This window comes from Corapipo altera, unplaced genomic scaffold (genome assembly GCF_003945725.1).
Source record: "Corapipo altera isolate COAL_440 unplaced genomic scaffold, ASM394572v1 RXGC01000072.1, whole genome shotgun sequence".
NCBI classification, from domain to species: domain Eukaryota; kingdom Metazoa; phylum Chordata; class Aves; order Passeriformes; family Pipridae; genus Corapipo; species Corapipo altera.
Genome location: NW_020884943.1, coordinates 422,984 through 450,849, shown reverse-complemented (window position 1 = coordinate 450,849; position 27,866 = coordinate 422,984). Strand labels below are relative to the sequence as shown.

At 50.8% G+C, this 27,866-nt stretch overlaps 1 protein-coding gene across 2 annotated transcripts in view; it reads left to right on the top strand.

Moving 5' to 3' along the window:
* EPS8L2 (EPS8 like 2) overlaps positions 1-27,866 on the top strand; it is a 47,916-nt gene that overhangs the window by 15,122 nt on the left and 4,928 nt on the right. For both annotated transcript variants that reach the window (XM_027662117.1, XM_027662118.1), the window contains exons 2-17: positions 1,820-1,884; positions 3,006-3,061; positions 14,122-14,186; positions 16,841-17,002; positions 17,271-17,420; positions 17,530-17,609; positions 17,740-17,879; positions 19,709-19,788; positions 20,248-20,374; positions 20,709-20,797; positions 22,262-22,336; positions 22,774-22,922; positions 23,078-23,204; positions 23,557-23,672; positions 26,373-26,484; positions 27,217-27,324. In XM_027662117.1, coding sequence (XP_027517918.1) covers positions 1,841-1,884; positions 3,006-3,061; positions 14,122-14,186; positions 16,841-17,002; positions 17,271-17,420; positions 17,530-17,609; positions 17,740-17,879; positions 19,709-19,788; positions 20,248-20,374; positions 20,709-20,797; positions 22,262-22,336; positions 22,774-22,922; positions 23,078-23,204; positions 23,557-23,672; positions 26,373-26,484; positions 27,217-27,324 — 1,680 coding nt within the window. In that variant the 5' untranslated portion in view covers positions 1,820-1,840. The remainder of the gene's footprint in view (positions 1-1,819; positions 1,885-3,005; positions 3,062-14,121; positions 14,187-16,840; positions 17,003-17,270; positions 17,421-17,529; positions 17,610-17,739; positions 17,880-19,708; positions 19,789-20,247; positions 20,375-20,708; positions 20,798-22,261; positions 22,337-22,773; positions 22,923-23,077; positions 23,205-23,556; positions 23,673-26,372; positions 26,485-27,216; positions 27,325-27,866) is intronic.

Below are 27,866 nucleotides of genomic sequence, written 5' to 3'. Positions count from 1 at the left end.
ACTCAAGTGATTGGGTGGTGCAGAGGAAAGAGAGCAGAGCGGGGTTTTAAAGAGCACAAGTTCCCTTTTCCAGGTACCTTATGCTAATGCACACGGAGATCTGGGAGATAGGAACAGTTTGAGGACTGTAAAAGGAAACCAGTAGACAGCTATTAAGGGAGGAAAAATTCACAGGTACCCAAGCCTGGGCACGGGGATGGGTTTTATTACACTCAGAGGGGTTGGCGGAACACCAAGTTTCTATTCTAAGGTGAATAAGAATTTAGACCTGTACATAAGTGTGTGTAGGGACTTCAGCATTGACCACAAGAGAGATGAAAAAGGAAGAATATACTCGCTCCAAAATGCATGTGAGAGTCATTTCCAGCAGTGCCTCAGTGCTTAGGAGGGTTACTGGGACAGTAAAGAGGCTGCGAGTTGTGAGGCCGAGCCCAAAATGTGCCGGGGTTCTCCGTTCACTCCGTGTGCGGCTTCACCTGAAGAGCTACATCTCCATAAACACATCCCTCTGGCAGGGCTGATAAGATCAGTGAGAAAACTGTCTCTGCCCTCACCTCAGGGTGAAACACATGGAGCAAAATACCACAAATGAGTGTTTCCAACACACGGCATAAAAACGGATACGTAAGGAATCTAGGGCAGGTCTGCTGATGATACAACAAGCCCTGCAGCAGAGGGGAAATCCCAGGTGGCAGGGATGACTCCTAAGTATTCCCTGGGGATTACACACACTTTAGCCTAAATCCAGTGAAGACCGACCCTTGAGAGGAAGCTCCACTGCCTGCCCCTAGCTGTCAGGGCAGCCCCTGGCACATGCCAAGCACACTCAGAGATCCCCTGGCAGGAAATCCCACTGAGGACATTGAGCAACTTCTTCCTTCAAGCCAACAATGAGTATTTTAAAGAAACCTTTGATTTCTGACAAACTTATCAGGAGGTGAGCAGGGTCCAACCTAGGCACAGAGGTGCCCCTGAGCTTTCCTGAAGTGAACTAAGAAACCTTTCAGACTTTGCCTTGGCTGCCCTTCAGCTCACACACTGGAGCAGAGGTGAAGATCTTGGATGCCAATACAAAGTATTTCCTGAGATTTTTTTATACCTTGTTTTCCCCTTCCCCCCCTCCCCCCAGCCTTGCAGTTCTGCTGTCAGAGCAGTGCCTGGATCTCTCTCACATCTTCTCCCACATTATTTATGATTCTCATCTGAAAGAGGAGGAAAAAAATCTGAACTGAGCCTGTCTGCCCCTCACCAAGCACTCAGCCACCTCAGCCCAATTTCCTCCATCCTTGTGCTGCCAGTGGAGCAGCATTCACAGTTATTCCACTTTTCTTTATGAGGGTAATCCCCTCATAAAGGTACTTGAACAGCTGGTGTAGAGCTTAAAATGACCACATAACAAAAGCGAATGGCACTCTAGGCATGACAAATGACTCGGGACACACAGCCACGAGCACACGGGCACAGGGACACGCTGGGAAGGCAAAGGTCACTTCAGTCCCTGTTAGACCTCAGGCAGGGCAGCACTGCTGGGGAAAGACGTGCTGGAATGCCACCGATCTGGGGTGTGCCTGGAAGGGATGGGCAAGAGCGAGAAGAGGAAATAGGTTTTGAGAAAGCATCCTGAGATGTGTCACCTCCAGCCCAGGTCACAGCGGGGAGAGGTGTCTGGGAGCAGGGGGAAATCCCCCCCGTGCTCACCCGACTGCTCCATCTGCTCGGAGACCCCAGCTCGGAGCAGGAAGGGCAGGATGCACAGGGATAAATCACCTGACAGCCTGTTCTATAACCACTGACCCTGTCTCTTCTGCTTCTGCTGCAGTTGCCCGGCCTGTGAAGCAACATGAGTCACAAGGGATCCCTCAGCAGCAACCCCGGCTCATCCAAGTAAGGATCTCCATGGTGGGCTTCCTCCACCACTCCTTCCTACCATCAGGGGATGCTCCAGGTGCTCACGCTTGTCCCCAAAATGCCTGGTGTTTCTTTCACCCTTCCTGGGCACCTCAGAACCTGGCCCTGCCTCACACATCACCTGCCTGTGTGCTGTGGTTTGATAAGGCCACATCAGGTGGAGAGAGGAGAGGGACACCAGGAGCCTCTTCAACTTCAGCCTTGGGGCTACAGCAGCCCAGGGCAGCTTCCCAGTGGAGCCACAGCCACCAGGTCTCTCCCTCCTTCCAGCACAGTGTAAGAGCACCATGAATTGCTGTCTGCCCTCAGGGGGACACGGTGACAGAGGAGAAGGTGTCCCTGTGCACCCACAGGCTACTGCTCCGTGCCAGACAGCCTGACCAAAGCACCTCAGATCCTGCTTGGATCTTCCTCTGCCAGAGGAAACGCTGTTATTTCCTGGCTGCTCAGTCCTACCCATGACCCAGGCATGGGGGTGGCCCTACATGGTGGTGCTTAGGAACCTGACACCCCAAAACCCAGCTGTTTGCACACAGTTCCGTCCTCCCACATTTTTACATGGGATATGTTCTATACCTGAGCACCTGCCTTCAAAGGGGTACATCTCCAACAGGTCCATTCAGAAGGGATCATAATCTTGGCTCTTACACTGCCTCAGGTTCAGGGGTACTCAGGCATAACACGGAGGGGTCTCCATTTACCTGGGCTGTTCCCTGGAACACCCCCCCTTATGGCACACTGGGAGCCGGGGTCCTTAAAGCAGCCCCTCTGGAAGCACTGTCCTTCCCAGGACACCGTGTGCAGGTAACTCTAGTGGGACAGGCCTGGCTGGGCTGCTCCATCTCCTGTTTCCAGTGCAGGGCTCAGTGACATGTCCCTGTGGTGTGGATAACAGGTAGGGTTGCACAGGGAGCGCCTGCACAGTCCACGAGGAAATGCTTTCCCTGGTAATTCGGAGATGTACCACATCCGATGGATGTGATGGGGAGGAAAGGAAGGGCTGGTCCCTCTGGGACAGCTGCAGAACTGCTGTGTGAAAGCTGATGTTCAAAAGATCTGGGAGCTGATGGTTGATTTGTACCCTCCTCCTTTTCCAGTGGCAGCATGGGCAAAGCTGACGGAGCCTCCAAGCTGAGCGCAAAGGACCTGTACGGTGAGTCGTGTCCACAAACACATCCCAAGTTTCCTGTAGCAAAGGCACCTCTGGAGAGCTGGACGGGCTGTTGGGGAGTTCTAGGCTGGAACTCAGCCAAAGCCACATGAATCCAGAGCTCCATACATGACAGGCTGGCCTGACCTGGCGGCAAAAACACATCTTATGTCTGTGCCAACACCTCCCGCACTGGGGACAGCTGGGATTTTGTGGGAACGGAACACTGCTTCCCCTCATCCAGATCCTCCCCAGGTCTGTTAGCAAGATCCCCTGATAAAGGACCTCACAAAAGAAAGACTGTCCTCAGCAGGTTAATGATTATCCTCTTCTAACTACTCAGTGAACCATGAAAACTCCAGTGCCCTTTGGCTCTTTGGAAGTGCAGGGAATGGGTACGATGGGTGTTTGTGCACAGCCCAAGAGGCAGCTTGTTCACAAACCACCACAGAGAACATTTACACACCAAAAACAGTTAGTCTTGATCTGAGCAGCTCTTTCAATGTTCCCCAGGGGAAGATCTGGCCTGTGGGGTGGGCTGAACAAGCAGAAAGTCTTGTGAGAAATCGCCTCCTTCGGTTATTCCCTGGGAAGATGGGAGTTGTCTGGGGGAACACTCGCAGCTCCTGGGGAGTCTGAGCCTGCAAACTCTTCCTCCTGAGAGCTGAGATTTACCCGGCTGATGTTTAATTGGGAATGAACAGGATGTGTGTGTTTCTCTTTGGAGATCTATTTGATCAGAAATCACCCTCAGCAGCTACAAGCTGCCAAGGTGGTTTGTTTGTCCCTGGGAAGTGACTTTGGTTGCCACAGGGTTTTGGCTGAAGGTTTATCCAAGTGGAGTAGCCTGGAGCAGTGTCCCACAAGTGACTTATCTCACTGGGGAGAAGTGGGATGGCAGGGGCTGTACTTAGTGTTAAACAAAGCCATTGGTAACTAACTTCAATTAGCTGCCAATAAATGAAACATAGGGATACAGGTAGAGCAGAAATTTGGGCTGCCCTGGATGCTGCAGGATGGGCAGGTGCCAAGTGGGGGAGATGGAAGGACACATGATAAAGAAGCTGAGCCCAAGGCTGATGGTGCCATGGCACTGGGAGCAGGGAGCACCCCAGGATGCCTCTGCCACAAAAACCAGCCAGGGGAAAGGCTGACAGACCGCCTTTAGAACAAACACAGCTCTCAAATAAGCACTTTTCAACACAGAATTCCATCTTTTACATTTTTTCGCATGAACACACCCCAAAAGCAAATTTCACCAGGGTTGGGACCTCTCTGACCAAATTCCAGCAAACCTTAAATGAGGACTGTACGTCCCTGGGCCAAATCCTCAAGAGGAGCAAAGCAGCTGCCTATTATTTCCCTGCCTCTGCTGGAGCACAGAACAAGCCCTGCAGGCATTCCCTGCACAAATCCGAGGCTGTTGGCCAGCTCAGCTCCTGCACCAGCATATCCAGAGGGATTTTGCTTGGCAGCACTGGAAGCCCACCCCTTAGTTCAGGAAAGGGCACTCAGCACGTGCAAAACAATATTTAAATGTCTTGGTCCCCTTCCCGCTCGGATCCTCCCTCCCCCAGCATTAATTTCTGCTGTGAGCTGGCACATTTGGGGGTAGAAGGCAGGCAAGAATTAAAATTCCAGGGGGAATTATGTTTTATAATGAAACAAATCACACCAAGCCGAGCTGGCCTTCATTATGTGATTATGATGCTGCTTAGGGATGTTTGGAGCTGACAAGACTTTCCATATTCCCATTTTTCTCCAGCACAATCAGGCTGGACCCTCAGTCTGTACACTGCCAGCCCTCCAAGAAATGAGTGCAGTGACTCCCAGATTCCCAGCACACAGGCATCCACTGCATTTAAAACTTGCTGGGTAATGATCACAGATGCTCCAATGCACACAGGTGTCTAAATATTATTTCTTGGTGAACAAGGCCTTGGATTTAGCTTTCCAAAGATGTTTTTTTCTACAACACTACTGGCCTAATGTGACAGGGGTGCCAAATGCAGGTACACAATGTTACCTGAGGGCCAAGGTGTCCCTGGGATCAACAGGGGCTTATTGGGAATATTAAACCCACCTCAGGTGAGATCCTGCAGAGGGATATTTAAAATCGTGGTGGTGAGGCTGGAGCAGAGCAGCAGCTCAAGGCTGTGCACAGAAAGGCAACTGGGTGATGAAGGTGGGGGATTGCCCTGGGGGCTCCAGGACATAGTGTGAAGGTCCTCACAGGACACAGGCTCGCGGCCCTGGTGTCACCCTTGGCCTGCTGAAATTGCCTTGGTCACTAGGTACATTGCCCACCACCGTGTCTTCTTCACTCTGGTGAGCACAGAGGGATAGGGAGAGATAACCAAAGGGAATTCTGCAAAGAAATTGGCTTAAATCCCCGAGATACCCTCCCCTGGCTCTATCCCTACCAGAGCTGGATATGCTTTCTAACTGGTCAGCCACCCTCAGTGGAGTTTCCCAGCTCCCAGGGGAGCAGGACACTCATCCTTTCCTCCCCCCTTAGCACAACAGCATCCCGTTCATTCAGCTCCACATTCTGGAAAGGTCTGTGGCTGCAGGAGCTGAGCCCCAGCTCAGCTGGCAGCAGGGGAATGGCTGGCACCTATCAAGTTGCCACCTTCCTCCCCGCACAGCCAGCGGCTGAATAAATGTTAATGCACCCCACAAATAATTTAGGTGGCTTCTCGGCTTACAGATGGATGAAAGCCTGGGGGGGAAACCAGCGTGGCTGGGGCAGAGCCCACGGGAGGGGCTGGCAGGAAGTGTTTCTGCCCAGTGCTCCCCACAGCAGCAAAGCCGCTGCCACCCCTTAGTGCGGGGTCTCAGGTGGGCTCCTGCAGGTGTGCCCTCAGCTGCTCCCACGGCTGCTCAGACAGTGCTGGCTCTCCGAAGGGATCAGGCAGCACAGCCAGGAGAAGCTGCTGAGCCCAGGGCAGTTCGATGTGACAGTGATTTCTCAGGGGGCTGTGGGAAGCAGCAGTTTTTCTGTTTGGCTCTGTCTGTCCCTGCAGTGCTCAGCCGCACCTCGGGAAAACCTGTGAGATCGGGCCCGCGGGGTACAGCCTGCCTGCTCCATGCTCAGTACACTCATTTGTGGGAAAGAACAGAACCTGACAGGGCACAGGGCTGGAAGAGGGACTGTGGAGGCTGAGTGAGGCTGCAGAGCGCGGTGCTGAGGCGCAGCCACTCGACACTGCACCCCCGTAACCCAAGCCAGGCCTCGGCGCCGTAACAGGACACGGGCCACCAGCACAAAGAGAAGAGCCACTTCCTGCCCGGCCTGGCCCTGGACAGGGATCATCTCCCTGGGGAGCCACGGGCAGAGAGGCTCCACAGGAGGCTGCTTGGCCCTGGCCAGGCAGAACACACCGACAGAGAAGGAGTAAATTATGTTCAGTGGTCACGAACTGACTCTTGGAAGTCTCCACAGACCCCCTTGTCTCCCAACAGGGGCTGCACAGAATGGTGCCACTCAGCATCGTGTCTTTAAAGCTTTCATCTCACTGGAGAGAAAGCCTGAGGTCCAGCAAAGATCCAGCCTCCTTGCCCAGGCCATTAATTCCTCATCTCCACTGCCAGCCCTGAATAAGTCCCTTGTCCTCCTGCACTGCTCCCTCAGGGCCACTTCAGCTCCTTTCTTCAGGTCCCTTTCCCACAAGAGATTCCAGGTTCAGATTACCCGGCTCCCCTCCGACGCTGCCGTGTGGGTGACCCCTTTATTCAAAGCCTTGGACATTTAATACTCCAACTGGAAACAGGGCTGGAAGAAAAATCGGAAGCCAACATTCCTGATGGTTCCTGCAGGTCAAACCCCAGCGGTGGGTAAGGCAGGGAACACACTGGCTCAGCTCAGCCCTGACTGGAGCTACTGGGAGGAGCAGGCACTGCTCCACGTGCTGTTGGCTGGGAATTTGGGATGGGAGTTAGTGACAGGGATGCTGTAGGGAGGGATCTGCCACCTCTGACTCTGCTCAGCATCTCCAGGGAACCTTTTTTCTTTGCCACTTCAAAACTGTTGAGGGTAAGTTTTCTCCTTGGATGGAGTAACTGCTCAGAGCTTGCTCAGACCTTACTCAAAGGAACATTTTCCTAAATGGAAGTGGCATTTTGGATGTGCCCAATTACCTTGGGAAAAAAAGCTGTGGTACTTAATAACAATGAAAACAAACAAACAAACAAACCCAAAAAACTACCAACTTTTCATTATGAATTTTTTTGATCCCCAAGTAAAGCAAATTAATCTTTAACTAAATCAGGGTTCTCCCAATCTTACTTATTGTATTCTGACATTCAAAAAATGTCATTACCAGCTACGGGAAGTTTGGAAAACACCACTTTGGGTTGTTTGGTGAAAAATAATTTGGCAGATTTCTCCCAGCTCTGGTTGTAAAGGCAAGAAGGAACATCCCTCCCCGTGAGCCTCCCCCATAGCTCCTCAATCCCCCGCTGATCCTGCTCCGAGCAGCGTGGCCGTGCTGGACACAAACCCACACTGTTCCTCAGTGCTCAGTCCTTGCACAACCTGGGAGCTGGGTCAGGTTTTTGTTTGCTCTCCTGGAGTGGGTTGTGTCTTCAGCTAATAAACCAGGAATGTGAGTGCTGGACAAATAGGAAGTGTGTGGAGCAGGAATTCAGCCCTGTGGCACCTGGCTCCTGCTCCCTGCTGCCACAGCCCATTCACACCTCAGGGAGAGCCCGGTCATTCACTCCCAGAGCTTCCAGAGCTGTCCTCACACACCAGCCAGGAGCAACAGCTGCCCCAGGCAGAGATTCCCAGTGCCACAGCCACCAGTAGAGACCAGCTCCAGATGTAACAGCACACCCAGAGAGCTTGATGCTTCCTAAGCTGCAAAGATAGTCCAAAATGGAGCTCTCCCCATGCTAGCCCTGGGGAACAGGGAAGCAGCAAGGCAGGACCTGCAAATGCTTCCCTGTCTGGAGCTCAGGCACAGCAGGTCTGTGCAGGACCCAAAACCAGATCCTTCACTATCCCTGTGCAACCTGGAGCATCCCATCCTCCTGCTTGGTGAGGAAGGAGGAGCCTGGCAGATCCCAGAGCTGTGCTGCTGTAGAGCTGTGCTCAGACCACCACATCTGGCCCTGGAGGCTGGCCCTGACCTGCTGCTTGGCACAGCCCAGCTCATGCCATGCTGGCAGGTTACTATAAACAGCCTGGGCACAGCTGGATAACATAACAGAAAGAACTGGCAAGCTTTGGGAGGCACAGCCAGGACTTCCTTTAGGCTGCTCCAATGGATGTGGAGGCTGGGGAGGTCGGCAGTGTGATGCAGGGAATGGAGGAGAGATCCTTGATGTGGCACTGCCAAGGAAAACAAATCCAATACCTCTCTGATTCCTCACAGACTGCTCCAAACTTGTCCATCTCCCTGTTTTCTGCTGTGCCTTCTGCCCAGCAACGGCTGGAAACAAATATGGGGAGGGATAGGGAGGATCAGGGAGGATCCTGCGTGATAAAACTAATTAAGCAGAGAAGGATGTGCACGGAGGGGAGGAGGGGACCCTGCAGCTCTGCTGTAGCTGCCTGTGTTTGTTAGAGACACCTGTTTACCCCACAGCTGACCCTGGCCCCACACAGGGGAGTTTTTGTTTAGAGCAGTTCAGGACGGAAAGGGATGGAAGGAGATGCAATGTTGCACTGAGCTTTGCCATCCTGCCTGTAGCAGCCTGTAACCCCCAGCAGGTCAGAGCAGCCCCAGCACACTCCCTGGGTAAGCTGAGTCCCAGAGGAGCCTGTTTCCCTCCAACCCAGGCAGATGTTCCCCGCTGTGGATATTCCAGGTATACCACTGGGTGTCCGACTCCTACAACCTCCCTTTCTCTCACCCCTGGTCCCACTGGCACACTGCACTGGGGACACTGTGCCCTCTGGTTTGGAGAGAGACCAGCCTGCTCCTGCCCTCCTTGGCACTGCTCAGCATGCTCACAGACCTCAGCCAATTATCCCAGCTCCAAGCTGGTCCCGTGGGCAGTTTATCCCACTAGTTGATCTCTTGTGCTCACTTCAAGGGAGTGTTCACAGCCACAGTCCCTGCAAAAAAGGTGTTGCACAGAAATGGGGAGGGATCTTGGCTCTAAAGACGTGGTTTGGCTTCCTGGACCAAGCTGATAACCCCGTGTGCACTCGCATCGATCCTGCTTCTTTTCCTTATTTATTCCTCTCTTTCATCCCTTCCACTCCTTAACACAAAGCCAAACAGGGCACTCTCCTCTCCAGACAAGATTTTAGCCTCAGCATCGGGATTTCAGCCCAGCACTGTTTTGAGCCCTTGGGTAAAATCCACCCTGTACCTCTGCAGTGGTCTGAGCTTTTCCCATGTCCTCACCAGTGCCAGTGGGAAACACCATTCCCAAAGCCCTTTTTATCTGTAGGGTACTGGTGATAGATAACATTCTTTGCTGTTTTCCCCACGCCTCTGGGTGTGAGGCAAGAAGTTAGGAGGTTGGTTAGGAGAGAACTGAATTCCATTAAAGAACCATTTATAGGAGTTTTTCCCCCTCAAAGGACTGTCTTAGGGATCACTGGGCCAGATCCTGAGAGGCAAGAGATGAGACAATGAGGGTGTGCATGTCCAGTGTGTTATCCATGCTCAAGGCATTCAAAACTTTCTGGATCACCCATGCCATTTGTACAGTAAATGTCTGGGATCAGCACAACTGCTCCTCAGGCCACAGCAGATCACAGCAGCACCTTCCAGGATCCCCGTGTAAGACACCAGAAGGACAGGACAAAGCCGTATTGTTTTCCCAATTCTTTGGCTCTCTTGGCAGACAGAAGGAAAAAGGCCAGTGGTGGTCACTGTGGGCCAGCTTTATCACCTTGGGATGTTTGCTGGACTGGTGCCAGAGCCCCGGAGCTCTCCTTGCCCTTTGCCTGTGTCCTACCCAGAGTCCTGCACTGCCACAGCCTCTGAAGGTCACACAGGACATACACAGAGCTGCAGGCTGGGGCTGAGCTAATCCAAGGGAAGTCTTCCCTGTATTCCTGCAATGCTCATTTATCACATGGGGATTATGGAATTCTCTGCCTCCTGGGGCAGGTGGAGGGTGGGATAACACCTGAGGTGCCCCTTGCAGGAGCTGTAGAAATGCCAAGTGTCCCGGGTGAGGTGTTGGATGAACTGGGAGGAAGTTGGTTCCTGCTGCTGAGCCAGAGTCCCTCCATCCAACATCCAGCAGATGAGGACAGGGCTGTGCACAAGGGCAGCGGGGAAGCACACGGGACAGGTGACCCTCCTCCTGAAGCCTTTCTGGCTGGGGGAGTTCCCCTGTGCAAGGCAAAGGATCCCCCTTGATCCAAGAGTCAGTCACAGATCTCCCTGCAGGCATCACTTACAGGACCCCGGAATGGTTTGGGTGGGAAGGGACCTTAAAGCCCATCCAGTCCCACCCCCACTGTGGGCAGGGACACCTTCCACTAGCCCAGGTTGCTCCAAGCCCCATCCAAACTGGCCTTGGACACTTCCAGGGATGGGGCAGCCACAGCTTCTCTGGGCAACCTGTGCCAGGGCCTCACCCCCCTCACAGGGAAGAATTCCTTCCTAAAAGTGTATCAGTATCAGCCCAGCCCAACCAGAGCCAGATTTAAGCAAAGACTAATAAAGATGCATCATGGAAAGCTCTGCAGCTTTGAGGAAATAAACCCAAACCCCCTCTTTTCCTTCAAAGCACCCATGCTCCCCGGATAGCTGTGGCCCAAGACTGACTCTGTTGTGATCTGCAGCCTGGATCTTTAATTCTTCCTGTGTTTCAATCAAAACTAAGCGCTAGGAAAGGAGATTCCAGTGTTTTGGCACCCTGCTGTCCCCGGAAAGCCGGGCTGGTTCCAGACCTCATGGTTTCATTTGCCAGGAGGAAACACAAAAATAAAAGTTTCCATGGGTGTGGGGGCCAGGTAGAAGCCAAGGAGACAGAAGGGGTTTCAGGAGAAGGAACAAGCAGACTTCTTAAGGAAAGGGACAGGAAAGAGAATATGCAGTAACACCCCATTTCTTGCCCTGGGCAGATTCTGGGACGTCACTTGAATGACATGGTGAGACAAAATAGAGGCACTTTGTTCTAGTTCTGTGACTCTCGGAGGTAATGCAGAAATTCCCCCAGGGAAAATCAACAGAGGGAGGGGAAACATCTGCATTTCTCCCTGTCCCTGGGCTTGCTACTGTCTGGAAAAGGCTGCAAAGGGCTAAAGGGGCCTTTGCTCTCTGCAGTCACCAAGGGCAGGTGGTGGAAAGTTAGGCTATGCAGAGTTTTGAGGTTTTGGCCAGTCCCCAAGATTTCCAAGGGCTTCTCCAAATATTTTCTCAGGGATTCATGCTGAGATCTCCCTTGACCAGGACATGTGCAGCTTCTTTGAGCTTGGAGGAAGGGCCAAAGGCATTGGAGGGGATCCCAGAGAGTCCGAGGGCAACAAGCTGCAGCCCTGACCACTGCTGCAGCTCCAGGGGCTGTTTTCCTACCTGGAACACAGATCTGCACTAGCCTCCCTCTGGAAACCTCATCCCCCTGGTATTCCTTCCCTTCCTCACGGACTAGCAGCTCCCAGTGCAGCTCCAACCCTTCCTCTCAGGGCTGGAGACATTTGCCTGCCCTAATATAACCCCCCTTTGTTTCCAGACCACCCACTTCAGCCTCTTCCACTCCCTTTAAAAAAGGGATGCCTTTTAAGGGATGCCTTAAACTCCAGCTCTGCCTCCATCCCACACGGGTGCAGTGCTCTCATTTCCATCAGTGTCATCTATTTACACGAGAAATGCCTGGGCAGGAAATTGAGGTTACTGAGAGAAGAACAGTGCCTCACATCAGCCCCGAATCCCTGCGGGATGCGCTGCCTGTGCCCTACCCCAGACCTTGCCCCACATTCCAAGTAGGACAGACTGCAATTAAAGCCCCCAGCAAACAGAAAATGCCACTGAGCCTTCCCTGCGAGCCCGAGGTGGGAAGTGGCTGTGCTGCAATGTTAATTCTTTTATTCAAGGTCACTCTGGAATGGCTGAGCAGGGAGCTGGGCTGGGTGCCCGAGGTCTTTCCCCCTGAACTATCCTCACTCCACCTCTGAGTCAGTGCTGGTGGTGTAGGAGACCCTGGCTCAGAGACCTGCAGTCTCCAGTATGCCTCTGTCAGCCTTCCCACCAATGAACCAGCGTTCCCACCAACAAACCACTTCGACTGGGGAACAGCCACCCCTCCAGGGCTATCAGGAATCAGCCACAGAGGCAAAACACTGTTGTGTTTTCAGCCACAGAGACACGAGGTGTGAAGTACTCATGTGTCCTGCCAAGCTCGTGGCACACACCAGCCTTTAAGTGTTAGAAAAGTGCTAAAAAGCTTTAGCAATCAGCTTGAATGCAGCATCTGTCCACCCTGGCCAGAGCAGGCATCTCCCTCCAGCATGTCTGGGGTGTCTGTGGGTGCTCAGCACACTCCTGCAGCCATGGGCAGGATTGCCACCACTGCCCAGCCCTGTGGCTTCGGAAGAGGGCCAAGAGGAGCTCCGTGTAAAAGCTCTTCTCAGCTGGCCAAGGAGAAAGGGGAAATCCCCCGGGCAGATCCCATGGAAAGGCAGTGCCTGTTCCAGAGAGACACCTGCTGGCAATGCCTGTGGAGCCGGAGCTGATCCGTGCTCATTTCCCATGGAAGGCAAGGAGAAATAAAAGTGTAACAGATACAGGGGGAATGTGGAGGAAAGGCTCACAGTGCCAAGGTGGGACCCAAAGGGAAAACATGCTGCCCCTGCATGTGTGCCAGGCCCTGATCCCAACTCCGATTTTAGGACAGCCAAAGAAACGCCAAATTCCCACTAGATGTGAGCTAAATCAAAGAAAGCTGGGATGGGAGCATTCCAGGGGCTAGATGGGCTGGCTGGAAATCCCAGCCTGTTCTAGGCAGGACAAATCCAGGCACGAAGCTGTACGTCAAACACAGGGGCATTTGCAGGAATCCTGGCAGGCAGTGCCTGGAATACATGTTGACTCCTGTCAACTCACCTCTCCACCAAAAGCTCCTGGTTTTAACACATTTGGGAAGTGATGGAGTGAGTTCCTATCAGGACAGACATTTTCTAGGAACCAGCCTCTTTAATGTGAAATTTGTTAAATGAGGCCACGTGTTCTGTGCTCAGAGAAAAGGGGAGAGCAAGAGAGAAGCCAAATCCCTGAGAAGGTATTAAGGAGAGCTTTGAGTGAACCACAAAGAAATTCAGATGAACATATACTTCTTTAAAACCCAAGGATGTCCTCTGCTGGCCAGAAGGATGTTTCCAGTTTGGATGCTTCCAGATCACTCTGGGTCTGGATAGTTCCTCCTCTACCATTCAAGCAATTTAAAGGAATCCCTGGCCAAGGGCCAATTAAACAGCGAGTTAAGAGCTGGCAGGGTCAGTTCCAGGAGGATTATGTTCAATGGCCTCACAGAATACTAAGCAATTTTTTCCCTAATTGCTCTTTACTGCTGCTTTCCAGTAAGAAATGCAGGAAGTAATGAGGATTTGTTGCCTCATAAAAATACTATACAAGCAACTGGGGTTCCTGGCTGATCCCAACAGCCTTTTCTACCTGTAGCAACAGCCCTTTACTGTGGCTTGCCAGGAAAAAGGAGAAAGGAAACTGAAAGCATCCCAGAGCACAGAGGGTTCTTCTAGAGGACGAGTCAGAGGGCTGTCGTGTCCAAACTGGTGGGTTGGGGTTGGATTTTTCCTTCTGGCCTTCTGCCAGTCTTCCCAAAACACTCCTCACCTCTCCAGCCCTCTTCCAAAAGCTTTCCTAATCATTCCTTTTCCAGGGATTTCCTTTACACAAGGTTTAATGGTGCTGAATCAAAAGATGAGCAGCACGAAGGAATACAACTTGAACATACACTTTACACACTCAGTTTTCCAATCCTTCTAACAAAAGCTAATGTCTTATTATTCCCAATATTCCAATTGAAGCTGGAATCTCAGAAATTACAGAGCTGTAATTCTCAGACCCTGATTCACAGATAAACAATGACTAACTTGTTTTCTTCTTTTTTTGTTTTTTTTTTTTTTTTTACAGAACAAAGGAAAAAATACTCCAATTCCAACATCATTATGCACGAGACTTCCCAGTACCACGTCCAGGTGAGCACACACTGGAGCACTGAGGGGCTGGGAGGCCAAGGTCAGTGATAGATCCTGGTCATGGCAGTGTGTTCCCTGTGTCCTGGACCTTCACAGGGCCAGAGAGCAGTTGGGAATCTCCTTACAATCCAAGTCCTGAGTAACTGGGTAGAGGAGGATGGCAGGGGGGAATACTGTTACACAGGCAAGAGGAATTCTGTACAAGGAAAGAGGAAATGGAGAAGCTGCTGTCCTCTCCCTCCTCTGTGTCCATCCCTCCCATCACCCTGTGCTTCCAACCCTCCTGATCAGCACAGAGAGGTTAAAAGCAGAGTTCCCATGGTGGTTACAGGAACTCAGCTTCCCAAACAACAGAGACCACGTGGACTATCAGCTTTCAGCTCTCCCCAGCTCCTTGTCCTCTCGAGTAACTCAAAGCCCTCCACACACTCAGGCAATGAGCCAAACCCACCTCCCAGTGTCAGGCCCCCTGTCCCTGGGGAGGAGCCAGCCTGGCCACCCTGGGCTCGGCCATCCCTGAGCACAGCACACACTGGGACAGCCAGGACACCGCGGGGACGGAGGTGGCCGCTCACCACTGCTAAACTGGGCAAGGCGAGGAGGGAAGACACTTCAAGAGGGTCACATTTAGTACACAGGGCCCTTTAAAACTCTCAATTTAAACTTTTAAAATGCCTGTTTGGAAGGAGGTCCTGGTTTGCATCGGAGAAACCAACTCGATGGCCCAGCAGTCGCTCAGGGAGGCAGAGACAGGACTTTACACAGTGCAGGAATTCCTCATTAATTAGCCCATATGCCACCCATTCACCAGTCTCTCCCCTGAACTTTGACCAAGGCCAACAGGATTCCAGTGGCAGGCACTGACACAGAACGAGGTTTCCTCACAGAAGGCATTTTACACCCTTTGAAATAATCTGATCAAAGTTTAATGGTGGATGGACTCATTGCCCATTCTTACAAAAGCTGCTGTATTGGAATAGCAAGGTTTTAATGAGAGAAAGCAAAGACAGCAGGAAATTTCTGCCCCTCAATCCACCCATATCTACAGAAAATGGAAAATGAAAAATATTCTAATGAGTGAGTATGACAAGTAGTTTCCCCTCCATGAAAATCAGCTTGACAGTAAACAGTAAAGGAATTTATGAAGCTCATAAAGCTGGTGGATAAAATAATAGAAGAGATAAGAACGCCCGTCATCCCATGTAAACCATTCTCCTCACTGCTCTGAAAGCAGAGGCCTGTCACCTCTGCCCAGATAAGACTGACTTGGCAAATACCTTTCTGTGCACTGCTTTACAGTTCCAGTAAGACAGCCCGGTGTGTTTTCATCCGTGACTGCATTGCTAATCTCAGCTCAGGCAGTTTTATTTAGTCAGTGCCTCACCCCATACGTGTGCTTAGGGAACACGCAACGGGTCTGCACCCTGCAGAGCTTGTCCTCTTCTCTGCTCCTTCCTCCAGGATTTGGGAATCATCCAAGAGCAAATGGGGCACCACAAACCCTATCCACCCCTAATTCCCACCAGCATCAGCACCAGAAAGCAGTTGCTTGACCCCTGAAAAGCTTATGTCTGATCACTTGGATAAGGGAGGAAGATACGGGATCAGAGGGAGAAAAGTCAGGCAAAACTCATCTCTGTACCCCAAATTTCAGATCAATTTAGGACTTGCTGTACAACACCCCCCATTTTTCCAGCTCTTGCTCTGAAACCAGGCTGCAGGGCTTGTGCTTCAGAGAGAAGCAGGAGTTCACACTGCTGCCAGCTGGGCAGTGAAGGAACAAGGTGAAACAGGACCGGTTCCTTTTCCTTCCTGATTTTTTCCCCTTCCCTGTTGTCATCTGGACACGTGGCCTGGCTGTGCTGTCATGGCACAAGGACCACAGCTCGGCAAAGAGCCAGGCTGCTCTGAGTCCCAGCTTTTCCTGCCTCACAGTCCCCTCTGCTGGCAGACACAGCCAGTTCTCCGGTCCTCGGGGAGCAGCGCTTGCTCCCGCCTGCCGCTGAGCAGTCACCTGGATTTTTGGAGTGGCCTCCACGCACTGCTGGGAGGCACTGGCACCATTTGGATGTGACACATCTCTCCTTTCCACAGCTGCCTCACTGCCCTTCCCTGCCCAGCACGGAAGCTCTCCAGAGGGGCTGTTCCCAGAGCAGGGGACCCCACACAGCACACTTGGCACAGAGGACTGACACTTGCCCGTGGCTTGTGTGAGCTCTTTGCCTGGCACAAATCCCGCATAGGCAGGTCTGCTACGCCAGACAAGCAAATTCCAAGTGTTTTTAGCTTGGCAAGTGAAGCTTAACTACTATATTTAACCTTCCAAACCAGTTTCAGAAAGGCCAGGGCAGTAACTCGTGTGTAGGAAGCATTTGCCCCGCTGGATGGGGGCCAGAGCTGCTGGAATTGAGGAGATTAATATGCAAGTGGTGAAACTGGTTATGCAAACCCATTACAAAACCCAATCTTTCACTGCCATGGCCAGGCTGGTACCACCAACCAGAACTGCTTTGTGCAACAAAACTCCTTCACGCCTGAGCTCTGAAGAACTACAAACAGTAGCTGAAGCCTTTAGAGATGCTTTCACCACTGATTTACACACACTAACAAATGTTTTCTGCCTGTTTTTTCCTCCTTTCCCTCCCCATCTTCAGCACCTGGCCACCTTCATCATGGACAAGAGCGAGTCCATCATGACGGTGGACGATGCCATCCGGAAGCTCATCCTGCTCAACTCCAAAGAGAAGATCTGGACGCAGGAAATGCTGCTGCAAGTGAACGACAAGTCCATCCGGCTGCTGGACTGCGAGACAAAGGTACCTGGGGCTCTGTGGGAGCTGTGGGGTGCAGTGGGTGCCCCCCCTGTTCTACCTGGAGAAGGCAAGTTCTAAGGAACCCAAACAAGGGTGAGTCACTACCAAAATCCACTCCTGGATTAGAGCCAGCCCTGCAGCATGGGAGAGGGTTGGTTTTAGCAATGGTAAACTAAAGATCAGGACAGGGATCCCGGGGGTTCCTGCACAGGACCATTCCCCCTCAGTTTAATAGTTCCCGTTGCCTGATACCTTCCTCCTCCTCTTCCAGGAGGAGCTGGAGGACTTCCCTCTGCCGACAGTGCAGCACTGCCAGACGGTGCTCAACCAGATGCGCTATTCCTCCATCCTGCTCCTGGTGTGCCAGGATTCGGAGCAGCACAAACCTGACATCCACTTCTTCAACTGTGATGAGGTGGAGGTGAGCAGAGCACTCCTCGTTTGTCTTGCTGCCTGTCAGCCCCTTCCTGCTTTGCCTGTAATCCTTCCCAGAGACAAGCCCCTACAAACATCCCTGTTTTCTCTTTGAGGCGGAGTTGGTTCATGAGGACATAGAAAGTGCCCTGTCAGACCACAAGCATGGGAAGAAGATACGGCCACAGACACTCAAGTAAGTGCTGCAGGATACAGCCGGGAGTAACAAACCCAAAGCTGTTTCCAGTGGTGTATTCACACTCCAGTCTCTTGGAAGCAGGATCAGCAGCCACTGACAGGGTTGCTCTGTGACCTTTTCCTTGCAGGGCAAACCAAGAAAAGATCAAGCAGAGACAATCCATCCTCCCCCCGCCGCAAGGGCCGGCTCCCATCCCGATCCAGCACGACATGCGAGGCTCAGGGATGAACAGGAACAGGGTGGCACCTCCTTCCCAGCATGATCCAGGTACTGGGAGCACTCAGGAAGTCTGTCCTGGGGATAGGAAACTCATGAACCCAGACAGCCAACCCTCCTGAAGTGGTCTGTGGTATAAACAAGTGTTGTACCCACCGGGCATCTTCTGCTCAACAAACCAAAACTCCTAGAAAGTCCTTGTAAAAACACCTATGTTTGGGGGATTCTGAAATTCCCAAAATAAGCAAAGACCCCCCCCATAAAACTGAGCTACCACATGAAGTTTGAACCAAGCATTAGTGATCTTAAAATGTACAGACAAGATAGAGCTGGTCAGAAAGACAAGTTCCTGGCTCTGCTGACTTCACAGGAGCCGAGATTTCACACTCAAAAATCAAGTGGTTTCCATGAACTCCTGCAAAGTCGAGTGGGGAAAGGCAGCTCTGAACTCTCCCCTCATGTGCTAATCCAAAGACTGATTCCAAAAGCATCCTGACTTCAGCCCCTTTGGGCTGGCTTGAAAACAGAACAGAAACAAGTTCTTTCTCTGACAAAAGCTCAAACTGATGAGCAAACTGCAAGCATTTCTCATCCCTGCCTACCATACCACCTTCTCTTAGGATTCATTTCTAGTTTCAAGGAAAACATACAATAGTATACTATAAGAAACTCCAAACCACTCCTTTCCTGGGACAGAAGCTCTGGCTCCTGAGCGGAGAGCTTATTTCAGGCCCAGTTCTGCATCATGAAAGGAATATCTGTGTTTCTGAGCTGGACCATGAATAAACACCTATATTCTGATGCAGAGCAGCCACTCTTATCTCTGCCCTTCCGAGGGAGCTCAGCACAGAGCTGAGCTTACACTGCTCCCATCAGCTGAGCTGGGAATTCACCCAGGCAGGATTTCTGGCTCTGAGAGCACAGAGCCTGGCACGAAAGCAGATGACAGGAGAAAGCTTCGAGTGATGCCTGTTTGCTGAGATCACTTCTCAAAACACGCCCTACTGCTTTTTCTACAAAACCTGTCAGAACTAATCACTTCAGCCCCACACTTACAGATGACGTGGGTTTTTCGCGGTCCTTTGCCAAAGCTGCCTCCCAAGTTCTCCCACTCGGTGTATCCTGCTGTGCTGGCCTTTCAAACCACATTTCATTGAGCTGACAGAGTTTTCTTTTCACAAGGGGCCACCCCAGCAATTGTACACGCTGAAATATCCCCCCTCACTGAGTGGGTGTCTCCTGGAAGCCGGGAGGTGCCTGCGGGTTGGGTTTTTTGCAGGATGATTGGTATTTTTAACACCCATTAAAAACACTTGAGAGACTGCACGCAAGTTTGTACAAAAATGCTGATTTGTGCACGGGCCTGCCTAAACACCCATCATGCAGAATTCCTGGCATGCTGCTTTACAGCAGTTGTGTTCACTTCCAGGGCTTATCCTTTCTTTCTTAACTACTGTTCAGTTAAACTGGAACCTCTAGGAGAACGAAGGCTCCTGTGGAGATTAGGAGAGAGAGCAAAGTTAATCTAATTGCACTTGACATCTTGTTCTTCAGTTCCTCAGCACAGATCCAGCAAAGGTACAGGAGTTGCTGACTCAGGGGCTGGCAGGTCTCTGCTGGTTGCTCCTCCCGATTCATTCCCTGTCCATACCTGAGAACAGGCAGAGTGTTGACACAGGGGTTGGCAGGCAAGTGCTGTGACCTTGGAAGATTTAATCAGCAACTCTGATCACCTCCTGCTCCCTATGGTCTCCTGAGGTGCCCTCATAACCCAGAGTAAACACCCGAGTTGGGAGTTACCATCCCATGGATCCCTGCCTTTAATGGAGCCTATTTTTAACCTCTGATAGGAAATATCTTTTTCTCTCCCTCGTTTGCAGACTATGAACGACGAAGCTCCAGCTCTCATGACCACGAAGAGTCCCGGGCCATGTTAGCACAGAAGATTGAAAAGGAAACGGTGGGTAACCAGGACAGTGCACAGCCCACAGGCAGGAGGAGAGGGAGAACAGGGAGCAGACATTTAATGCATAATCTGGTCCTTTTTCAAACTGATATCTGCTGTGCATAAAGATAAGGTGGCCAAAAGCAAAGCTCCATCACCGGGTTAGTTACAACATCCTCTGACCTGAGGCAGCTCTGCTGATTCCAGGTCTGCTCCTCCCCATCCCACAGCCCGGTCTTGGGTTATTTTCCAGCCGTCCATTAGCAGGGGTCACTTGTCACATTGATAAGTACAGCACCCAGCCAGGCCCAGCTTTGTGTTTGGAAAGTGATGAATTCAGCTTCATTTCATGCCTGGATTGTTGACTCCTGTGCATTCTTCCAGGAAATGTAGCAGGCTCTGGGATTCGGGCTCCCAGCTGGGTGCAGCCCAGGCTCACTTTCACCTTGGTCTCCTGGGTTTCTGTCCCCACAGCAAATCCTGAACTGCACTCTGGACGACATCGAAGTGTTCGTCGCCCAGCTGCAGAAGGCAGCAGAGGCGTTCCGACAGCTCAACCAGAGGAAGAAAGGGAAGAAGAACAAGAAGAAAGGGCCAGCAGGTACAGTGCAGCAGCTGGAACAAACAGGGAATAAATACAGGGGCACAGGTGAAGGTGGGGGGACACCTCAGCTCATGCCCCAGCAAGGCCAGGTGGATGCAGCAGCACCATTATGGATCCAGCCATTTCAGAAGGTGCCGCTGGTCCGTGGGGGCCTCCTGGAGAGCACAGGGAGCCTGGTGAGGCCTCCAACACACAGAAAGACATTTGGCTTTCCCTGACCCCTGGATTTTTAGTAGTTCTTGTCTCAGCGTCCATTTTTGGTGTGTTTTCTGCCCATTCCCAAACAGGGATTCTGTAATTAACGTGTCCTTCTGTGCCCTTCTCCTGGCAGAGGGAATGCTGACTCTCCGAGCAAGACCCCCGAGTGAGGCCGAGTTCATCGACTGCTTCCAGAAAACCAAACTGGCTTTTAACCTCTTGGTAAGGCATGGAGGGAGCTCCCATCCCACACAGTGACAGGGCTTTTCCTTGCGCATCCCAGTAGCAAGAGTTTGGAGTGAAATTTGAATGGAAAACACCACCAAGGGACAAAGGTGTAAATCCCAGGATCTTCAGAACCCAGGACAAACATTGTGTCAGGCTGGTGCAGGTCTTTTGGGACAAGCTGTTAAACCAAAACTAGAAGCATGAAGTCCAGGATGGGACTGAGCAGCCAGAGGCTTGCAACACCTGGCATCTTTTCAGATTCAGGTCTGAGAAGTCTCTGCTTGACATTAACTGATGCCCCCCATTGCCCCCCTATTCCTGGCTCCTTTCTTTCTCCTCTGGAAGACCCTCTGTATTAAGAAGGGAGTGAAAAGTAGGAGCATAAAGATGTTCCCAGTGCTGCCAGCTCTGCTTCGTGAAATGTGTAACACCCGAAGGGTCACAAGCCACAAGGAATTCTGTCAGTTCTGACCATACCCAGCAAACACATCCTACAAGGTCCTTCAGGGAACTTATTAGTAAGGAAACCACAGAGATTGTAAACAACCTCAATGCAGGACACCAAGCTCCAGTCTTCTCTTTTAGAGGCAAATATGAATAATTTGTGCCTGCTCGGGGCCAGAAAGAGCAGCATATCTCCTGGGAAGAGCTCGGGGCTGAGCATGGAGGAGAACTGGGAATTCCGTGGTGGAGCACTGCCACATTCCACACCACATGGCTGGGAAGTCCTTGAGAAGGGCCATTTCATTTGGTCCCTTTGTTGCCATCAGTTGTTTCACACTTTCCACTCCACATTAATGTTTAACCACCAGCATTTAAAATACTTTTCATTTCAGGAGGAGCAGGGAGCCTGTTTTCCATGGCAGCAGTGCCAGGAGCCCAGGACAGGAGAAGGAGCTGAATGGAAGCACAAAGTGAAGAGGTTTCAGCTCAGCTGATCACTGCTAATAAAACCCCATTCTTACTCCCCCTAAGTGTTTGCTCCTCCATTCCAGCACAACTCACTCCAATAAATACCATTGGATTCGGAGCATTTCAGTGGCCAGGGCAGCTGTAGGTGCCACAGGCAAGACCGTGGTGGAGATTTTTCCTCTTCAGCAATTTGGCAAAGGACCTACAAAACACTTGTCCTGTTGTTTTCATTCATGGAACTAGCAGGGTTTTCAACCCTGGAGGAGGCAGAAGCCATAATCCTGGCCTTTCCTCACTAGGACTTTCATAACAAGCTGAGGTTTTCTGTGTTGCTCCAATTAGCTTCAAAGGGACTGATTTAGCAGAGGAGGTATTCCAGCCCTCCTGAATTCACCAGGAACTAGAAATGGGCACAAAAGAAAAATGAACGATTCCTACTCCCCAGTCACTTGCTCCTCTTATCAGTCAGCAGCAATCCCTCCATGTGACAGAAAAGAGAAGGCACACTCAGGTTAGGGTTAAACCGGGTTTCCTTTCTCTTTCCAGGCCAAGCTAAGGAAGCATATCCAGAACCCCAGCGCTTCGGAGTTGGTACATTTCCTATTTGGACCGCTGGAACTGGTAAATCCTATTTCCACCCCATTAATAAAGCCTGACTGTGAACAAAAGTGCCAGCCAGCTGTGGTTCCCACTGGGAATCTGCCTGCTCTCACCTTCAGGCAAACATGGCTCAGTATTTGCACTGAAATAGGAAGCAGAAATCCTGACATGGAAAAGGACAAGATATTTTTCATTTTTTGAAGTGCCAGCTTGTGATGTCTCTACCAACAGCTCATTTTTAGATCAGACCATGCTTTGACTCCAATATAAAAAATTCTCACATTCCTCTGAACTGTCCAGTCTTCTTCAAAGATTTAGGCTGATGTTTCTTGAGGCGACTGAGCTGATCTCAGGATCAGCTTTGTCTTTGATTGCTGCTCCTTTGTGTGTCTCTGCTTTGATATTTTGACCGTTTCCTGCAAATTCTCTCCTGTTTGTGTGGTTTGTGTGTAACCCAGATCATCAATAACTGTGGTGGCCCCGAGCTTGCCCGCTCTGTCGTCAGCCCACTTCTTTCTAAAGACGCCACAGATTTCCTCAGAGGACACCTGACACCCAAAGAGATCAACCTCTGGGATTCCCTGGGGGAGACGTGGACCAGATCCAGGTGAGGACAGAGCTGCCATCTCACCAGGTTCCCAGTGAAAGGATGATTGATTCTATCAGAAGGTCAAGGATGCCCTGATGCTTCTGCTTCTCCCTCACATGCCTTCAGACACGTTCCTTGTGAATCTCACCTCATATTCCCACTTCATGTCCTAGAGCTGAGTGGCCCCGAGACGCAAACATCCCCACCTACATCCCCAAATTCCGCAACGGCTGGGAACCACCCACAGAAATCTTCCGTGGAGCTCCCTGGGAAATAGACATCGGACACCTGCAGGAGGAGGTTAGTCCTGTGTCCCTGGGGACCCTCTCTTCTCCTTCCCCCTTTTCCAGAGAGATGGATCTGTGGGGGGCGTGGTGGTGTCTAACAAGTAGACAGCTCAAAACTCAGTTGGTTCCGGTCACTCCAGTTAAATACGGAAAGAAAATAAGGCTGGAAAGGGGCAGCAATAACCAGCCCCTCCTGATCAAAGGCCTCTATCATGTAACTGAGCTCCAGGGGTACAGGTTTGCCTGAAGAACATTTTGGTGTGCACCTCACCGTGACCAAGAGCTTCCAGGCCACGACTCATCTCCCACTGTCCCTCTCCTTTCCCCCTTCCCTGGTAACGCTGACTCCACGTCTGCCTTCCCAGCTCTCCTCAGCCAACGGATATCCCTACCGGAACTCCTCACTCAAGCGTGGCCAGGCGGCCGACCAGACACAAGCCGTGGATGCCTTCAAGCAGAATGTCACCCAGCACGTGAACAGGTCAGGGATCCTCACATCCCAGCTCCCCCCCCCCGGGAACCTCACGCACACACAGGGACAGGTACCACAACACCGGGATGTTTGGGCATCCTGGAGGTCACTCTCTGCCACTGCTCATAACCCCCAAGAGAAGGTACAGGTCAGACAAGGAATCATTCACCTCAGCACTGTCTGCTGTTTAATCACCAGCAGCTCTGCAAGGAAAACACTTCCAGGTGTTTTCCACCACAAGAGGTGAAAATATTGCCTGACCTCATTAGTCCATCCATAGGTCTTGTTCCCTGCTCCCAGCCCACCAAAGTGACACTGTGGATGAGGGGCCACAGGTGCTGCACTGTGCTTCTGCTCTCTGTATGTTTAGAGACACTAGAATCATGGAACCACAGAATGGATTGGGCGGGAAGGGACCTTAAAGTTTGTCCAGTTCCAACTCCCACCTTCCAATAGACCAGGTTGCTCCAGAGCTTATAGCTCAAAATCACAGCAAAATACCTTAAATCCAACTATCTCAGCAAATGACTTATTTCTGTTGTTCACCACATCACAGGTCCTGGTGGGACCATGAAGTGGTGCAGATGCAGGAGAAGAGTGTGAGGAGCAGGGAAAGAATGAGGATCATTTCCCTTCTCCAATTCCAGTTTTCTCAGGCTGGGAAAAACACAGAGAATTTTGTTTAAATGAGAAGATTTAAGTCTGGGTTTAGTGACTATTAGACAACACACAAAGGCAAACACTTCCACGTCCATCAGCACAGGCAAACTATAAATAGCAGTATGGAATCTTGGGATAGAAGTTATCAAGGTGCCTTTCACTAAGGCACTGCTTCCCAGGACACCCCCCAGTCCCAGCACAGCGTGGGCTCACGGAGAGCAGCTGAGGATCTCAGGTGCTGGGCCTGTTTACCTGCCTTTCAGACTGTCAGTGGCAAGTTTTCCTCACAGGTAACAGTCAAGAAAAAAAAAAATAAATTCAAGTTCATTCATTGTGCTGAAGGTGAGCCTGCCCAGGGTTAGCCACGATGACAGTCCTGGCACAGACATTTTTCTGCTGTGCTCGTGCTTTTTTCAGAAGAGTCTGAACTCGTTTTCTAGCCAAGAGACCCCATATTAGCAAAAACACCCAGCACATCAGTACTACAGTTATACACAGGGCTTTTGGCTGCAGAGAAGTGTCCTGAAAGTCCCAGGCAGTACCACAACCATCAGCTCGGGTCCCTTGTGCACACGGAGTACACACCACGTCCAGCTCCTCCCTCATGACTCATTTACCTTCTGGAATGCCACAGAAGAAGTAATTCCCACCTAACTAACAGGGGCCTTCCTCCCCCTCCCTGCCTTCAGGGCACTGCTGGGCAAGGCCACTGCTCCCTTTCTGGCTGGGTGGATTCAATTTGACTGCTCCAAGCTCTTCCCCACGGTGGAATTACAACTTAAATACTACACGTGGGTGTAACCAGACCAAGAGCTGTCCCAGAGCATGGAACTAACACAACACTACAACCACTGGTGTGCATCAAACACTAAACCAGCAATTTCAACATTTTTCAGACCACCAAAAACATATCACAGAGGCAGGAAAATCAATTTAAACTTAGCATAATGGGGTCATTTTTCAAAGCCAGGTTTTACAGGTTCAGAAGAGCTGAGTTTCCACAGTACATGGATTTAAAATCACTGACCAAACCCAGTAAGTCAGAAATGGAAAAACATAGTTGCTGGAAGCACTGCTTTCACCACAACTTGACCTAAAGTGGAGGAGAACCTGAGCCCCTACTCCAAACCCACTGGGAATATGGCATCAGGTATCTGTGCAGGCTACACATCACAAACAAAGAGATCCAAGTGACTGAAATAGTTCCTCATATCCTTCCACAAGGCAAGACAGTTTTCCATACAGCAAACATTTTTTGAATTAAAAAAATAACACTACACTCAACTGGAGAAGAAAGTAAGTGAGACCTGCAAAATTTTCCCAAGTCAGGTAGAAAAAAAAAGAAAAAAAAATCATTTCAGTTTGGGTCAAAGAGAATCTTTCATTGTATTTTTTCACCATTTTCAGCAATCTATCATATTTATTTTGTCTCTCTTCAAACAAAAAGCTAATTCAACATTGAAAAGCATTATGTTCTAGTGTCAGAAATTTCCAAGCAGACACATGAATGCATTTGTCTTCCCCCTCTCCAAATGCATCTTAGAACAGAAACGTTCAAATGCACTGTTCCTGGAAACCTGCAGAATTCTGTGTCAGCAGCTCAGTGTTGCCTGATGAAAACCCCACAGATTTCCAGTCAGTTCTGCCTACTCTCATTTTCAGTTCCCTCTCCCCCAGCTTCTCCCTGTTCTGGCATCTGGGGCTGTTGTTTCCACCGATCAGGACAGGAGGGTTTCACACCTAATTTTTCCCAGGTACAATCAGAGCGTTTGGTTCGTGCCCTGTCAGCCCCTCCAGGCTCTAAAAAGCAGTATTTTCTTCACAGTTCCCCCAAAAAGACTATTAACCAAACCCCCTACAGCTTTTTGTTTGCTTGTTTGTCCCCAACACCAAGATCTTTCACTAAAATAAGGGGTGAAAATCTTCCTCAAAAAGAGGAGCAAAGGGATGCTGCCCCTCCACACACGAACAAACCTGCCATCACCACTCTGTTTTACCAGCCAGCCCACTACCAGCATCCATTAAAACTGGGGTTTTCCTCTGCTGCAGGAATTTTGAGGCCCAGGGAATGGCTCTGCCCAAGAGATATGCCAAAATCCGCTACGACTTCACGGCGCGGAACGCCAACGAGCTCTCCGTGCTGAAGGATGAAATCCTGGAGGTAGGTGAGCACGCTTGGCAAAAGCTGCATCCTCCCCTTCCCAGGGGCAGGAGAGACCTCAGGACACCAGCAAAACACCACCTCGGTTTTCCTCAGTGGTTTCTGAGCAGTTACACCAAGTTTTGCCCAAGTCTGAAGCTGCAAGAGACTGACTCTGTGTTGGGTCATTTCCTGAGCTGAAACACATCGGTCACCCCTTAATTACAACGAGGAGGGAGGAAAACAACTCACTGCAGTGCCCTGCTCACCTCCTTCCTGGGCCTGTGCTAGTTATTACCACTTCCCCCTCCCCAGGGAATTAGTTTTTCCAAAAACATCCTTTTTCATAACCTTTCTCTTACTGCAATGCTGTTGGCAGCTGGAGAACGTAGGACACAGTTTGGGCCAACACTCAGCTGTGACCTGAGGAAAAGGTTTCTGTGTAAAATACAGCTATTTTTACTTATTTAACGCAAAAAAAAAAAAATATGGAGAAACAGGGAAATTGAGTAGGAACTATGAGTTCTTCAGAGGTGCTCTCCTGCTCATCCATCCTTAGGACAAGATGCTTTCCAGGAAAGGTTTCACTCCTGGATTGCACCCTGAGAATAACAGATCTACTCTGAGCTCCTGCCCTCAGTGATGTTATTCTCACAACTTCACCTTCCATGTGGTCCCTCTCCACTATATCCCATTTTTGTGTGCCAGACATCTGTGTTCCCACCAGTAGGTTTATTTTTGTCCCTCTCTCAGGTGCTGGAAGATAACAAGCAGTGGTGGAAGTTGCTCAACCGGAGCGGGCAGGCCGGTTACGTCCCGTATAATATCCTGGATGTGGTGAAGCTGGAAGAGGTGGAACAGGTCTGTAGTCAGGTGGTATCTGACTGGTACCACCTGCAGGGCACCATCAACCTCTGGAAATAATGCTGTTGTTAGACCTCCCTGGATTTCTTAGGATGCTGTGCCCAGGTCAGGATAAACCCTCACAAGACAGACAAACTCAGGAGATCCCCAAATCTCCTACAATAAAACTCTCACACTCTGCCACGCTCACCTTCCCCTTCCCAAACAAGGGTATCCTTCCCATCCGTGCAGCAGCCCCTTGCTTTCCATAAAAGCAAATTCTTCCATGAAAGTGCCGAGGTTTTGGTTGGAGGTTAAAGGCAGAGAGTTCCCTCACCCAGTTCAGTGCAGAAGCAGGAACACATTGCTGGAGAGGAGGCAGATGCACACACCACCTAAGTGAGAATTAAGTGAATACTGCACCTTGCAGTGCAAAAATGTAGAGCTGGAGTGCTGTAAATCCTCTAAGGAAGCATGGAATTGCTTCCCCACTTTGGTACTGCAGAGTTTGAGCAAAGCATAAGGTGGCCCAGCAGGTCTCTGGATAAATCCCAGTGAGT